The sequence below is a fragment of the Mastigoproctus giganteus genome, chromosome 4 (assembly GCF_048544385.1).
Source record: "Mastigoproctus giganteus isolate SK-2022 chromosome 4, ASM4854438v1, whole genome shotgun sequence".
NCBI classification, from domain to species: domain Eukaryota; kingdom Metazoa; phylum Arthropoda; class Arachnida; order Uropygi; family Thelyphonidae; genus Mastigoproctus; species Mastigoproctus giganteus.
This window is the reverse complement of record NC_143578.1, coordinates 115711770-115729684: the sequence shown is the minus strand read 5'-3', so window position 1 is coordinate 115729684 and position 17915 is coordinate 115711770. Positions and strand designations below refer to the sequence as shown.

The following is a 17915-nucleotide window of genomic DNA, read 5'->3' as shown; positions in this document are numbered from 1 at the left end:
CCAGGACAAGGGGATGCTCTAGCCCTGCAGAGGACACTACCCCACCACAGAGCATCAAACACCACTAAAAGTCCATGAACAAGCCCAGGACATATCAACCAGGATGTTTAATAGACCAGCCAGGTTACTGCTTTTGAGATGGCATCCTCAGCCAAGGAACCACTCTTAAATCCATACTGGTATTGGATTTAAGAGTGGTTCGTGCCTCATAGTGTACCACCAGACACATCAGTGCAATTCGCTGGAAAAAGCACTATAGGCCGATGTGAATGTGGCTCATCCATGGGTCTCTCTGACTTCTTCCAGATAAGAGGGAATGCTCCCTCTGCCAAACAGGAATTGAACAAGTTCAAAAGTACACCAGAAAAAAGGACATTTGTTATTGGAGATAACAAATTTCCTTTTTGTTATCTCTACCTTACCCCTATCTTAGTTTCCTCCTGGGCTCTAGCCCATATGCAACTAATGCTCTAGTCTGAGCCATCAGGATCTTCCAAAATAAAATTAAGACCTTATTTCTTGTTAACACCGTAACATCAGAGTACATCTGCTCTTGAGAAATCCCACAATCAGTGTGATTTCTTTTCCACAGTTCATGTAGAAAACGTTCCTTGGTCACTGCTTTATTGACATCAAAAATCACAACTTTCAGGCACCTCCTGAGAGACCTCTCAACCTCCAGGTCAAGCTCCTGAAATTGTGCGTTCAGCGATTGAAATGATGACTTTAGAAGAAAATTTCTAAAACATTTCTTCAGAAATGTTTTAAAAAATATCACAAAGGCATTCAAAATTGATTCTTATAATAGAACATATGATAACGATGAAAGTGAAGTGCAATTTCCATTACAAAAATGAGAGTAAACAGCTTATTATATAGCAAAAATTTCAACTTCTGAGGTCTTGGAACGAATTACCAAAAAAAAAAAAAAAAAGAAAGAAGGGTGTTACTGGGTTCACATTCTGATATCTTCACGACACCTCCATTTATTCCTACGGGATGCAAAATATGTTTCCATGATTTTTTTTCAAGTTTGTACCGGCCAGCAAAAACTTACATAAAGTCGAATTTCCGTAAGTTGAGTACTAGAATTCTGCCAGCAGAGATAAGGAGGTGATTATCCTGTTATATAAAATAATGGTTAGCCCACACCTTGAGTAATACATACAAGTTTGGAAGCCATATTTTAGGAAGGAGATGGATCTGTTGGAAAAGGCAAAGAGTAGAGTAATGAAATTAGTAAGAGGAACAAAAGGGTACTCTTACTAGGAGAGGCTTCAGTTTAGCAAACTGCAGTACAAGGAGACTAGGAATCTAGGAGGAGATCTACCAGAGGTTTTTTTTTATGAAAACCCCAAACATGAGAGGTATTAGAACCTATAGTACTTAGTAACGTGCTTGAGTTGGAGGTTCAGAAGACGAGAGAAGATATTTGTTGACATTAGACTTGAACTTCTGTAGACTGTAATTTTCAGGAAATACGTATGAAGGAAGGTTGTTCCAGAAAATGGCAGTTGAATGAATAAACGAGGAAGATGAAAATGTAGTTCTATGTGTTTGAAGTTGAGCAGTAGTAGTAGTAATAGTGGCATGTGATGCAAGAAAGCAAGCATGAGTTTATCCAGAATCAGCAAAAAAAAAAAAAATTCACACAACCATTCCCTCTAAATGTTTGTCCAGTTCCTCATTAAATTTATTTAACCTATCAACTTCCACAAAAACAGATGGAAATTTGTTCCAGCAATTAACCACCTGCTGACTAAAGGCAAATTTCTGCACATCTATTCTAACAGCTGTCTTTCCACAAATTGAATTTATGCCCTTTAGGTTCGTAATCTGTACAAGTGGAAGAATCCCACAATTATGCAGAATTCATCATGCTCAACCTATTGCCTTATACACCTCAACTAGATCACCTCGAAGGTGCCTAGTCTCCAGCAGCTGCAATTTGCAGCACTTAAGCCTCTCTTGGTAAGAGGATCCCTTCATTCTCCTCACCAATCTTGTTGCCCTTCTCTGTACACGCTCAAAAACATCTACATCCTTTCTAAAATGAGGCCTCCAGACCTGAATGCAGTACTCAAGGCATGGCTAAACCATTGCCTTATACAGAGGGAGAATCACCTCATTTTCCCTGCTAGCAAAATTCCTGTATATCATTGCTCAGAAAACTTCATATCTGACTGCACAATTACTCCCAGGTCTTTTTCATTTTCTACCACCCGAAGTGTAGTACCACACAATTGGTACGTTCCTCTGGGGTTACTTCTACCCATATGCAGTATTTTGCATTTGTCAACGTTAAACTTCAGTTGCCACTTCTCAGCCCATCTTCCCAAATTTTCTAGATCCTGTTGCAGTAGCACACAGCCATTAATGTCATTAACAACCCTGTCAACCTTTGTATCATCTACAAACTTCGACACTAAGCCTGATATATACCTACATTAACATCATTGATAAATATACAAAACAACAGTGGACCCAAAACCGAACCCTGTGGGACTCCACTAATAACATTAGTCCACAAAGAGCAGTGCCCATTGATTACCACCCTCTGTCTTTTCCCACTCAACCATCCTTTTATCCATTGTAGCAACTTACCCTTAATACCATTCTGCTCCAATTTGCACAGTAGTCTTCCATGCGCAACAGTGTCAAAAGCTTTCCTGAAATCAAAGTATATGATATCAAAATTATTTTTTGCATCCAATTCTTTTGTAACAACATCATAATATCCTATCAAATTTGTCAGACAAGACTTTCCCTTAACAAGCACATGCTATGTCTGAATTATTGCTGCAGTATTGTCTAGATGATAAACTAACTGGTCTGTAATTACTCGTGTCACCCTTCGATCCCCCTCTGTGAATTGGGGATACATTTGCACATATCCAGTCTGTGGGGACCTCCCATGAGTCCAAGGATACTCTCATAATTATAGCTAAGGGTTTGCTTACTTCCTTTAATATAACTGGATACATCCCCATCCACCCCGGGTGCCTTTCTTATGTTTAACTTCAACAATTTCTCCTCCACTTTTCTCTGTTATTACAAAATCATTAAGTACCTGCTACAATTTGATAACCTTCTGCCATTTTCAATCCTTAATAACTCTTCATGTGTGAATGTAGATGCAAAATACTCATTCAGTTTGTTTCCTATCTGAGCAGGATCATCAACAGTCGAACCATCGCTATCAAGTGGACCAAACAGATTCATCCCCTTCCTTTTAGAGTTTATATAAGTAAAGAAATCCTTGCTGTTTTTCTTAGCATCCTTTGCCACAGATTTCTCATAATCTGCCTTCGCCTGTTTAACCTCCTTCATGACTTGATTACAGACTAGCTTATATCTGCCATAGGCTTTTGTGTCACCTGATAATTTAGAAGCATCCCATGCATTTTTCATCTCTGCCATGAGTCTCATTAGTTCATTTATCTAAGTAAATGGATGCTGGCTGGTGGAGGCACGTGTTTGGACTGTTTTGAAAGAGAGAGCAGGAATTATAGAAGCCAATTCAGAAGAACAGTGCCCATGGAAGTATCTGTAGAAAAAGCATGCAGCAGAAATAGTATGTCTTTGAGACTCTGTTAGAGATGAGTCATTAATTAAACCAACTGCCCTCTTCTGAATGGAATCTAGAAGCCTGAGAGAGGTTTTGGGGGGCAATGCGCAGATGTGGGAACAATATTCCACAGTAGTGCAGATTTGCAATTTACAGAATGAACAACTGTTTGGAAGAAAAGTAATGCCGAGAGCGAAAGAGAAAACTGTTTTTTAGATGCACAGGAAGCAATATTTGTAATGTGCTTGTGCCAAGAGAGATTAGAAGTCAGGGTAATCCCCAAAAGAGATATATCAACTTGCCTAGAAATCGGAGTGTCACCAAAGATAAGCATAGGAGCAGAAGAATTCTTTTTTGCAAGACATAAGACAAGACTAAGTTTTAGAAGGATTGAAAGCAACTAAGTTATCTTTGCCGCACTTCAGAATTACCTGGAGATCGGCATTTAAGGAATTAGAAGCAGATATTCAAGAAGTTGAAGCTGAATGAGTGGGGCAAGGTTTCTCAAAATGGAAAGTGGAATGCAATGTGCTATTATCGGCAAAACTACGGATAAGATTTCCAGTCAATGGAAGAAGGTCATTAATATATAAGAGATAAAGAGTGGGGGAAAGAACTGAACCTTGGGGGACCACCAGCATTAGTGGAGATGCTAGAAGACAGAGACCCATCTACCATCACACCCTCAGTGAGCGATCAGAGAGAAAACTGGATAACCAATTACAAAAAACAGTCGGAAAAGCATAAGATGGAAGCTTGTTCAGAAGACCTTTACGCCAAACACAATTGAAAGCCTTTGAGATGTCAAGAGCAACTGTTTGTGCTTCACCAAATTTTTCCATTGAATTTGTCCATAAATGGGTAACATAAGCCAGAATATCACCAGTGGATCGACACTGACGGAATAAATACTGGCGATAGCTGATCAGACGGAAGGATTCTAGGTAGTTTAAGAGTTGGCAGTTAATTGATTTCTCCATTACTTTAGAAAAAGTAAAAGTAATTGCAATGGGATGATAACTGGATGAGAGAGATTTGTTGCCCTTTTTAGGAACTGGCTGGATATGATCAAATTCCAAGCAGAAGGAAAAACACCTTTGGAATAAGAAAGTGAAAAAAGTTGCAAAGAACAGGAGTAAGTTCAGGAGCACAGGTTTTGAGAACAAGTGGAGAAATACCATCAGGACCTGGAGCTTTCTGAGCATCAAGATTCATCAAAATCCTTCTGACATCCTTTTGACGGAAGACTACAGGAGGCATTGAATGGAGCTTGTTGGGAATGGTGGGAGGTGTTTTACCAAGATCATTAATACATGAGTTGGAAAAAAAATGGGATGCTAGCAAGTCAGCTTTATCCTTGGCTGAAGTGACAACAGAACCATCTGGTTTTCACAGAGGTGGGAGAAGAGATGGGCAAAAGTTTCAGCCAATAGCTCTGGCAAGAGACCAGAATGCTCGGCTACCATTAGGGCAAGAAGCAAGTTTTCTACTCTTAGCCTGTTCAAAATCTAGTTTGGATTGATTAATAACTGCTTCACAATTGTTGCAAGCTTTGGTGTAAGCAGAAAATGAAGCTGAAGAATTCGAAACAAGCCAATTACGATACGCAGCATTCTTCTCTTGAACAGCCTTAGCACATTTATTGGAAAACCAAGGTTTAGATGAAGGACGAGATTTTAAAGTGGAGTGTCGGATAAAGGATTCCATTCCTACAAGAATAATTTCACTGACACGATCTGAGCAAACGTTGACATCAGAAGTTTTGAAACAGGAATCCAACCAAGGAAAAGAAGAAAAGAAATCTCGCAGGTCATCCCATTTTGCATTCTTGTAATGCGAAACAACACGAAGTTGGGGGTAGCCATGAGATAAAGGCTCCATTGGAGAAGAGACAATCACTAAGTTGTGATTTGAAGTGCCTAAAGGACCACTCACTTCGACTGTGTACTTAGCATATTGGCAGAGAGATTTTAAGCCAGAGAAGATCGAAAAGAGGAGATTCGAAATTAACAAGTCTCTGACAGGGAATATCGGAACAGACATATGCACAAGTACCACCTTTGAGGTGAAAGGAATCATACAGCAAATAATTTGGGCAACTGAGATGAGCAGTAGTTGAATCAACTGATAACTGAGATTCTGTCAGAAAAAGTACATGGGGTTTGGCAGACTTCAAGTGGAAATGGACATCGTTCAGATTAGAATTGAGACTACGTATAACTGTGAAATGAACTAGGAAGTGTTTAAGGGTTAAGGCTTTGAATGGATTGAGTAAGCTCAATGCTTTTGAAATCCTTCCTCTTGCTCAGACTATACACGAGGGACATAAATTCAAATCAAGGAAAGATGGTTGCAGATAAATGTCCAGAAATTTGTCTTTTGCCAGAGTGTGGTTGATTGTTGGAACAAATTCTTATCAGGCGTTGTAGTGGTAGTTAAAATTAATTTAAAAAAGGTCTTCCAAACTGTTAGAATAGCTGACATTTTTGTTGACTGATGGTTTGCTTTCTTACATTATTTGCCACTATTAAAAGCCTTCAAAAAGAACCAGAAATTCCACCAATTTTGTAAATGTATTATTTAAGCTTTATATGGTTTAGCCATAAAAAAGTTAATGCTAAGAAGGTTATTAAATAGAATAATAACATTTCTTATCAATTTCATTTGTAACATTACTTCAACTGTTTTACAAATTGCTGAGGAAGCTCTGCAGAAACAAGCCTTCTATTTTCAAAAAAAGAATCGGAACATCATAATAATAGGATATAGTCGGCAATAGCGGCACATTACTTGCACAATATGTATAATATATATATATATATATATATATATATATATATATTATAGATTAAATATATTATGAAGAAGAGTAAAAAGCAATAAAGAAACAGAAAGATGACTGCAAAGTGGCCATATATAATATCTAACAACACGTCACAATCTACAATAAATAATATACAGGCAATATGGAAAAAGAAGAAACAAATAAATAGATGAGGACTGAAGTAGAAAAGGGAGGAAACTGGAAGGAATACATATCTAAAAAATTTTTAAAATATTAAATATAAGGTAAATATAGCCAAAGTTATAAGCAAATAAATAATAAATTTAGACTGGTGCCATCTGACCACACTGAGGCCAAAAAAGTGTGAAATATCATCAAAAATATGACACGATAAACCAACTGCAAAAGAAATAGATATAGGATAAACAAAGCAAAAAATTTTCGCTACATTTGCCTTATATTTAATATTTTCAAAATTTTTAGATACCATTCCTTCCACTCTCCTTACTTTTATACTTCTATCCTTGTTTATTTATTTGTTTCTTCGCTCTTTTACCGTATTGCCTATCATCTGGTGAGTATGGGCTTGGCACACCCAGGGTCCTAAGCTAGATATCATTATTCTTCTCTTTCTTGGTGATTCCCTTCTATTTCTCTTTCTCTCTATCTGTCTGGGGTAACTGAAAATTTTTTTTTGGCTGGTGCAGCAAAAGCCTCAGGCTTCCTTGCAACATAAGGCTAATTATAATAATAATAAATAATATTAATGATATTACTTATTGTGCGTGTATATGTATATATATATATAAAATAAATAAATAAATCTGCAGCCACTGTCAATCCCCAGCAGGATGAAGTTCTCCTCAACAAGTCGTGTTGAGGGAAATGGACCATAATCTGCCAAACTGGCCTAGTGCACGTCGGCAGAATGACCGTGTTTAGCAGTCAGGGGTTTGAACCAGTCTACTGCACTCCCGCTCCTGACAACTCAGCTATGGAGGCATATATATATATGAGATGTGGCAATAAAGTTTCCAGACTAGTGCTGTTGCCATCATATTTGACGAGTTTGAAAATAAATAGAAGTGGTATGTTGTAGTTCAAACTTCCTCCAACAGGTACAGGTAAGCTTACAGGATGGTGGTACAGATACTGTGCTTACAGGTTAACATTACTAATGAAAACTAATGAGTTGTTATTAGTGTTAAACTTCTACGTCACAATTTTTCAATCGAGCAACAAACAAATATCAAATTTTGCTTTAAACTGGGAAAATCTGCAAAAGAAATATATGAAATGTTAAAAACTGTTTATGGTGATGAAATGTTACATTGTACCAGCATATTTGAATAGTATAAGCAGTTAAACAGCAGACTTGAGGATGTTTGCAATGACTAAAGAAGTGGACATCCATCAACTTCTTGAAATAATGCTAGAGTTCAGGACATTGTAACAAGCAATCATAATTTTACCCTCAAAATGAGGTCTGATGAGTTAGATACGAATACGAAGATGATTCGTCAAACTCTGCATGAATATTTAAGGAAAAGGAAGGTCTGTGAAAAATTTGTGCCACATAGCCCCACAGATGAGCAGGAGCAATGAAGAGTGTCATCATGTGAAGGCTTCATCAAGACTTGCCAAGACAATTCTAATTTCAATGAGTGTATTGTAACTGTAGATAAGTGTTAGGTGTTCAGTACAACCCAGAGACAAAGCATCAGAGCATGCAGAGGACATCAAAATCACCATCAAGGCCCAAAACGTTTTGTTTACAGTAGTCCAAGATCATGACAATGCTGATCATTTTTTGACAAACAGGATGTGATTCACAAGGAATTTATACCTGAAGGAGATAGAATCAATGCTACATACAGATGCTTCAAAGACTAGTAATGTGCATTTCCTGGGTGAGGCTGCAATTTCGAAAGAAAGGCAGGTGGTTCTTCTTGTGCTACAATGGCTCACCATTCCGTACTTGTTGTGAAGACGAAACATGGCACTGTACAGATCAACCATCCACCCTACTCTTCCGATCCAGCACCAGTAGCCTTTCTCTTTCCCAAGGTGAAAACTGCCCTGAAAGGAAAGAGATTTCAGGATGTTGAGGACATAACGAAAAACATAATTACCAAACTGAACATCATCTCTTTGGATGCCTTAGCTGACATTTTGAAGAAACTTTCAAAACAGTGTAATAAGTGCATTTAATCAGGTAGTGATTACTTTGAATAAAAATAAAACCATTTTGAGCTCCTTCGTTTTGTGTTCTTTTTACTGCAACAGTTCAGGAACTTTATTGCCACACCTCGTATATACAAGATATTTTTTTACTGCTTTAAATATATAAATATTTATAAGGCCTTGAATGGCTTGAGCAGGCTCAATGCTGAAGGGATTCTTCCACTTACTCAGATTACAAACCTGAGGGGGCATAGATTCAAATTGACGAACAGTTGTAAAATATATGTGTGCAAGTTTGCGTTTAGCCAGTGGGTAGTTGATTGTTGGAACAGACTTCCATCTGTTGTTGTGGAAGTTGATAGCTTAAATAAATTTACTACACAAGCATTTGGAGTGACTAGATGGGTGAAATGGAAAGGGTTTTTTTTTTTTTTGGCTGATGCTGTATAAACTTGCTTTCTTGCATCATATGGCTCAACTAATGCCAATATATATATATCAGCAAAAAAATTATTAGGCAGCAATTTAAATAATGATTTTTATGATTTAAGATATATGAAAGTTGAAAAAAAAAGTTCTTAGTAAGCTTACCAGTTCTTCAAGCATAGAAAGATTTCCAATATCATCACTCAGTTCTGTAAGTTTATTATGGTGAATTAAAAGTTGATGCAGTTCTTTCAGTTCTAAAATACCTGGTGGAATCTGCTCAAAATTATTATGGCTGTTGAAACAACAGAATTAGTTATGAAATTAAATTCAAAGCCAATTAAAGTAAATACGAAAAAATATTTTTAAAAAAAATTCAGCAAATGTTTACTAGCAAAAACAAAAGAACTTCTAGGTATCTTTAGATATACTATACCAAGAAAGTATATCTACATTTACTAGATCATTTTCTTATTTTTTGAGGGATTTTTAAAATCCTATTAACATATGCTTTAACCAATGAAGCATTCCTAAGCCAGGACCAGGCCAAACCCACTAATTGTTAGTCACAGGGAACTATTCAAAAGTGAACACCCTCCTAAGACTTGCACATTAAATCACCACCCTTTTAATCTTGAACCAAGATTGGAAGGGTGTGGGGATATTTTTATATTAGAGCTACAACCAGTGCACAGGGTGATTCATTATGTAACACACATTAAACCAAAGTACCATTGCACATCTCCAGTCCATAGGAACTTCCCATGAATCCAAGATGCTCTCATAATTATGGATAAAGGTTTGCTTACCTCCTTTGTTGCCTTTCTTAATATGACTGGATAGATCCCACCCACCCTGGTGGAATCTATCCATTCATATTAAGGGAGGGAACAATGGAGTTAAGCAAATGCTCAGCTTCAGAAACTTCTCTTCCACTTTCCTTTCAGTTATCACAATGTCATTTAGCTCGATGTCAAATTTAATAAACTGCTGGCATCCCCTCCCCCTAAAGAATTCCTCATGTTTGCTGACAAATGTCAGCAACCTGAGTACGATCATCAACAGTTAACTCACTGACATCAAGTGGCCCAATGTGATTCAATCTCCTCTTTCTGTTAATATATGCCTAGAATTCTTTTCTACTTTTCTTTGCTTTCTTCGTCAGAAAATTCTCATAATATGCCTTTGCTTGCCTAACCTCCTTTGTGACTTGATTACACTCTAATTTGTATCTACCATAAGCAGGGCCACGTCTAGAGCTTTTTGGGCCCTAGGCATACAAATGAAAGTTGGGGCCCTTCTTATATAAACAAGAATGAGGGTGATATTTGTTAAAAAAAATCACAATTTTTGAAGTTGTGTTAATTTATATTATTAGTTTGAGATTACAAAAAAATATAAAATGAAAATAAAAAATCAATATTAAATTATTTTAATAAATTAATATTAAGGTATCTATAAATAGTATTTAAAATTATAATTATATTTAAAGAACGTTACAAAGTTATATTTTAACAATACAATAACAATAATTTAATAAATACGAAATAAAATAATGTATTACAATTTATTTATTGAAAATGTTAATGTTTTTCAAATTAAGTAAATACAATCAAAAAATCAAATGTAATGTAACATAAATTCTGGTTTAAACAAAAAAACAGCAGAAAAGCAATATAAAAGTAAATAATATTTAATATACTATAGAGAGAAAAATATTTCATACATGTATACCATATTTTAAAATATATATTTGTTTAAATAGAAAATAAAACAATTTTACAATGTAAAACATAGTTATTATCAAAAAGCAAAATGTAAGTACATCTTATCATTTATAATTATAAAGAAAAAAAATATATTATTTTCATAGAAGTAACAAAAAATTTGTGTGAGGAACTCTCATGCATTGGAAGAAAAACTTCTTACCATCAATGTTTGGGTCCTTTGATGTGTGTTGATTTACTGATAGTGGTTCGATTGCAACTGTATGTGCCAAACTACGTATAGACAAACGTTTTCCCCTGCCTCCTACCACTCACGTACTAGTACTAGTACTCATGTACTAGTAGTTTGTGAAAAACAATGCATACTTATGCACAGTGCACAGCTGAGCTGTCACGTACGTTTCCCCCTACCACCAAAGCATCGACAAAAGATACCACCCAAATATGATGTTGGCATTGCAATAAGTATTATTATTGGTATATATATTTTTAAATTAAATTTAAAAGTTGAAGCCAGTGGATTTATTTATTTCATGCAGTAATGACAAATACCTCTGTGTGGGCCCCCTCTTTCCAGCAGGCCCTAGGCATGTGGCTGTTTTGCCTAGTGGTAAACACAGCCCTGACCATAGGCTTCTGTATCACTTGATAATTTATGTGCAATCCCATACACTTTTCTTCTCTGCCACTTGTCTCATCTGACTTCCATTTAGGTCTAAGCCTTGAACAGTATTTCTTCGTTGGTACAAAAAGCCTAGTAGCTTCTATGATTACCTTCCTCCCCATTTAGAATTTGCTGTTGATAATATCATCAATCAGTCTCACTGCAAAGAATTTAAAAACTGTCTGAGACCACTGTAGTCATCCTTACGAAAGCAAAAGCCTTTCCTTTTTACCCTTGACAATAGTTATGCCTTTAATTAAATTCCACATTAGTACACTGTGATAGCTGCCACCCAGAGATCTTTTACCTGCAGATTCTTAATGCATGATAAATCACTGCCGATAACCAGATAAAGACTACTGCTTCCTCTTGTTGCCGCTCTAACATGCTGCTGTACAGTCATCCAAAAAATCAACAAAAGTCTTGAGTGTGTGAGTGAGCAACCCACAAATTCCAGTCAACATCTAAAAAGATAAAATCCCCCATTATAAGATATTCTGATTTACTGGTCCAAACTGACTCAACAGTGCACTGGCCACCCATGTAGACTAGATGCCCTACCTTAGATTTAATATGCTTCTTAACTAAGACCACAATCCCTCCACTCCCTCCTGCCCAAATTGTACACCCCATATTCAAATTCAGCTTTGCTTATTTCTGAGTGACACTATGTCTCTGCTATCCCTGCAATGTCTGCATTTGCTGACTTAATCATTACTTCAAATTCAAGTTTATTTATAGTGCTCCTAGCATTAGTGTACATGCAAGTATACATGTGCACATTCTATAGTATACAGCTCTGCAGCGAATGTACTGCATTCAGGGAGAATCTGTTCTGATATAGTGGTGTCTGTAAAGACAGCAGCAGATCCTACATATAATTCTGACCTTGAGCCATCTGTGTAAACTGGCACGAAGTCAGAATGTTCAGATCTGTGTGCTGAATAACGATGGAGTGTCTGACTTTCCCCAGTTTTTAAGGGAAAATTTGCATGCTGAAAGGTGAGCATGCCAGGGTGTAAGGGGCTGCTTTGGTGTTTGGGCAACCTTGTCTACCTTTATTTTAAGCTCTTTGAGTAGCTCTTGGAAACAAATCCAAAAGGCCAATTGGCAGTCTGACGGGCATTGTACAAACTTTCCCATCGTGGCTCAAAAATGATTGGCCAAGTAGGATGGTCTGGCAGGGATTTCAGTTTTAAAGCATATTGAAGAGACAACTGATTATGACGAAGTGATAATGGTGGTTCAATTGCTTCAATGTATAGGCTCTGGACAGGAGATGTTCGATATGCTCCAGTAGTGATATGGATAGCCTGATGATGGATAGGGTCCAGCTATCGAAGTACACTGTCCCTGGCTGAATTGTATACCTGGGACCCATAATCTGGTCTGGATCGTACAAGTGCACAATAAATATGTGCATCGGTCCACATCCCAAGATGTAAAGGACATACAGTGAAGAATATCAAGACCTCTCGTGCACTTTGTACGAAGAAGTTGACGGATGTGATCTAGAAAGGTCAACTTTTTACCAAATATGAGTCCCAAGAATTTTGTGTCTGGCATTACTGGAATAGCATTTTGTCCAAGCTTTAATTCGGGTTCAGGATGAAGATTATGCTTATGACGAAAGTGTATGCAAACGGTCTTCTGTGGCAAGAACTTGAATCCATTAGCAAGTGCCCAGGAATTAAGGCGATTAATGGCTTGTTGCATTTGTCTTTCAATAACCCTCATGTTGCATGTCTGAGAAAATATGCTAAAGTTATAAACGTAGAGGGCACTGTTTACAGTTGGAGGAAGTTGTTCTGTGATGGAATTTACTTTAATCACAAAAAGTGTGACACTTAATACTGATCTTTGCAGTACTCCCTCCTCTTCGCAAAATGGACAAGAGAGTGAGGATCCTAAACAAACTTGGAAGGACCGCTTGGCTAGAAAGTTTTTAATAAAAATGGGGAGATGCCCTCTAAGACCGAGGTCATGCAAATCTTTTACGATGCCAAATCTCCAAGTTGTGTCATACACTTTCCCCATGTAAAAGAATACTGACACTAAATGTTCGCATTTTAGGAAAGCAACCAGGATGGATGTTTCTAGTCTAATAAGATGGTCCAGAGTGGACCTGTTTCTACAGAAACCGCACTAAATATTGGAGAGAAGGTGGTTGATTCTAAATACTACATTTAACAAAAATTAACCATTCTCTCCAGGATTTTGCACAGGCAGCTGGTCAGAATGATAGGATATAATAATTAGTAGGGATTTTCAGATCCTTTCCTGGCTTCACAAAGTCGAGAACAATTGCCATGCACCAGGCATTCAGAAACTGCTCTTCAGTATAGATTGTGTTATATAAAAGGAATAGGTTTGTTTGTTATTTGGTTTTTAGGAGCATTAGCAACTAAGGCCATATTGCTCCGGGGATATGCAGTGGTCATTCCCTGACCTTTCCGCATCCTCCGTATCTGGTCGTCACGGGCTCGAACCCAGGTGTAATCAAGAAGCATGTGCTATGTACTGCTACTCCTGCCCACTTGGCTATGGAGGCACCAAAAAAAAAGCAGCAGGTGATACACAGATGTTGGTGAAAGGTGCTTAACCATTTAATAATGGATGCCATCTGGTCCAATATCACTTGTTTCAGAAAGTGAGAGAATTCTTTTTAATTCCTGCATAGTGAATGGTTCGTTATAGGAACAAAGGCCCTTTAGTGTGAAATGTATTGCTGTTTTTCTCTTTTATATTTCAGTACCAGAAAATCTGGGGAATGGGAAGATATCCCAGAGATGTTTGAAAATGTTTCCTCAAGAGCATTGGCTATTGCAGTTGGCTCCGCAATAGTGCATCCATTATAGTCTAGGATCGATGAGGAGTGAGATGTATATTTTCCCTTAATTTTCAGGATTTTATCCCAGACCACCTTAGTGCTGGTAGACTGGGTAATAGATGATGTAAAACGGATCCATAATTCCTTTTGACTCTGACAACGAGTGTAGCATGCTTCGGCTCTTGTGCTTAAGGTTGGCCGTGGTGGGATATTGGCGGAATATCCCCCAAGCTTTGTTTTGCACCTTTTTAGCTGCTGTGCATTGTGAATTCCACTACGGTTTGGGAATAGGTGGAAACCGAGCAGATGTTTTTGGGATTGCAATTGCATGGATGATATTTTCTGAAATGTACGTGACTGCATCATTGATAGGCTCGTAGTAGTAGTAGTAGTAGTAGTAGTGGCACGTGATGCAAGAAAGCAAGTGTAGGAGCTTATGCAGCATCAGCCAAAAAAAAAAAAAAAAAAAAAAAAATCACACCATTCCCTCCAAATGCCTGTCCAGTTCCTCCTTAAATTTATTTAACCTATCAACTTCCACAACGACAGATGGAAGTTTGTTCCAGCAATTAACCACCCGCTGGCTAAAGGCAAATTTCCGCACATCTATTCTACATCTGTCCTTTCTTAATTTGAACTTATGTCCCCGTAGGTTCGTAATCTGAACAAGTGGAAGGATCCCATCAGAATTCAGCGTGCTCAACCCATTCAAGGCCTTATAGACCTCAATCAGATCACCGCACAGGTGCCTAGTCTCCAGCCACTGCAATTTGCAGAACTTAAGCCTCTCTTGGTAAGAGGATCCCTTCATTCCCCTCACCAATCGTGTTGCTCTTCTCTGTACACGCTCAAGCAAATCTACATCCTTCCTAAAATGAGGCCTCCAGACCTGTACGCAGTACTCAAGGCGTGGCCTGACCATTGCCTTATACAGAGGGACAATCACCTCCTTTTCCCTGCTAGCAAAATTCCTATATATCATTGACAAAACCCCATGACCTGCCCTAGCAGCCTGTCTGCATTGCTCAGAAAACTTCATATCTGACTGCACAATTACTCCCAGGTCTTTTTCATTTTCTACCACCTTAAGTGTAGTACCACACAGTTGGCACGTTTCTCTGGGGTTACTTCTACCCATATGCAGTACTTTGCATTTGTCAAGGTTAAACTTCAGTTGCCACTTCTTAGCCCATCTGCCCAAATTATCTAGATCCTGTTGCAGTAGCACACTGCCATGACTGTCATTAACAACCCTGCCAACCTTTGTGTCATCTGCAAACTTCGACATTAAGCCTGATATACCTTCATCAATATCATTGATAAATACACAAAACAACAGTGGACCCAACACCGAACCCTGTGGGACTCCACTAATAACATTAGTCCACGAAGAGCAGCACCCATTGATTACCACCCTCTGTCTTCTCCCACTTAACCATCCTTTTATCCATTGTAGCAACTTACCCTTAATACCATTCTGCTCCAATTTGTACAATAGTTTTCCATGCGCAACAGTGTCAAAAGCTTTCCTGAAATCCAAGTATATGATATCAAAATTATTTTTTGCATCCAGTTCCTTTGTGACCACATCATAATAACCAATCAAATTTGTCAGACAAGACTTTCCCTTAACAAAGCCATGCTGTGTCTGAATTATTGCTGCAGTCTTGTCTAGATGATCCTGCAATGCATCTTTAACCAGTGACTCCATTATTTTACCCGGAACAGAAGTTAAACTAACTGGTCTGTAATTACTCGTGTCACCCTTCGATCCACCTTTGTGAATTGGGGACACATTTGCACATCTCCAGTCAGTGGGAACCTTCCCTGAGTTCAAGGATGCTCTCATAATTATGGCTAAGGGTTTGCTTAGTTGCTTTGCCGCCTCCTTTAATATAACTGGATAGATCCCATCCACCCCAGGTGCCTTTCTTATGTTTAACTTCAACAATTTCTCCTCCACTTTGCTCTCAGTTATTACAAAATCATTAAGCACACTGCTACAATTTGATAACCTTCTTCCATTTTCAAACTGTAATAATTCCTCACGTGTGAATGTAGATGCAAAATACTCATTCAGTTTGTTTGCTATCTGAGCAGAAATGGTCTCCCACTGTGTAAGCAGGTTATCGCAGGGAAGTGATCACTTGAGGAACTTGAGACAGCACAGTTGTTCATTCTTCATTATTTTGACAATAATATTTATGTTTTTAACTTTAATTTTTAAATTATATATAATTTTTAATAAGCATGGTAATGCAAAAATAAAAGGTACACAAGTGGTCATGTTGGCGACTATATTCACCAGAAGTGAAAGGTCATTTCTGACAACCATACTTCTTAATTTTAACACAGTAATACAGATCAAAAGTCAAAAAATTATTAAAATATATTAAAATTCATTTGGTCATCAATTCAGTAGGGAAAAAAAAATTAAATTTCTGGTTGTGAACATACACAAATTCCCAGTTTACAGTAAAACTAAATAATAACCGGGTGAATTTTTCTTTGCAGTTTATTGTGCACATTTCCATATATTTTTAATTTTAATCCCTAATATGAAAACTTATTGTAGTGATTGTATAGTATGCTAGTAGTGAAGGCAAGGGTAAACTTACCATGTGGAGAACGTGGAAAATTCCACAGCTGATGTAACTATGGGTTACTGAAAATCAAATATTATTTAAAATACTAAAAGAATCAATTGTTTAATTTTAATTGGTTATAAATATTCCTCTCTGATTGTAGATTAACAGCTGGGAAGTAAGAAGTAATTTAACTTGTTATCATGGAGTTAAATTTCTGTAGTGGTAGTTTTCAGGAAATAGCATATGAAGGAATGTTGTTATAAAAAAAACATGAAATAAGTTCTGTTGTGAGAGTAGAATTGAACTGTGAATGGGTTGGGATGTAATAATTGCAGAATGCAGTCAAACTGGTTTAAAAGAAGGCAGAAGAACTATAGATGGCAATTCAAATGAACAATCTGATAAAAATATCTCCTGAAAAGGCATGCAAAAAAAATTTATGTTGAAGGGCTCTAAAAAATTCTTAAACAGTCTTTCAATTAATAACAAATTATTGCAGCTGGAGCAAGAATGTGAAAAAATTCACTAATCATAATTTTTTTGAAAAGATCTGAGGATTTTACAAGATCAAAAGATGCATTCACAATTAGGGATATTAAGATATATAATATATGCCCAGTCAAAAGAAGATACAAATTGTGTTACACGTTACACAAACAAGACATCCAAACAGCATTTAATAATTTAACGTTAAATGATGCATAATTCATATTTGCAGACTTTGGATCATTACTGGACATTGATTATAGCTAAATGTTGGTATAACAAACATAAGAATAACAAAATATTCAGTATAATGAAATAATTTCCCATCTCCTGCCAACTTACTATGTATCCTTATGTACAAATATCTTATTTTTAATGAATATCATTAGAATTAATAGTGGCAAATGATGCAAGGAAGCAAGCTTATATATATATATCAGCCAAAAAAAAAAAAAAAAAATGCTGTCCACCTCATCTAACGAAATCATCAATTTAGTGCAATAAAAATTCATCTTGTTACATAAAAATATAATCTTTAAAAGAATATTTGCAAAAAAGAAAATCCACATTAAGCAATGTGTTTGTGTACAGTTTTGTGTGATAAAAGAAGTGTAGTTGTTTATATCATATCATCTGACAGTCGTGCTTGTTTCAATT

General features: G+C 37.0%; 1 protein-coding gene across 3 annotated transcripts in view; it reads right to left on the bottom strand.

The window, feature by feature from the left end:
* The window catches only part of LOC150087009 (leucine-rich repeat-containing protein 40-like), a 500077-nt gene that overhangs the window by 271736 nt on the left and 210426 nt on the right, over positions 1–17915 (bottom strand). For all 3 annotated transcript variants that reach the window (XM_090372899.1, XM_090372898.1, XM_090372896.1), the window contains exon 5: positions 9129–9258. In XM_090372899.1, coding sequence (XP_090229025.1) covers positions 9129–9258 — 130 coding nt within the window. The remainder of the gene's footprint in view (positions 1–9128; positions 9259–17915) is intronic.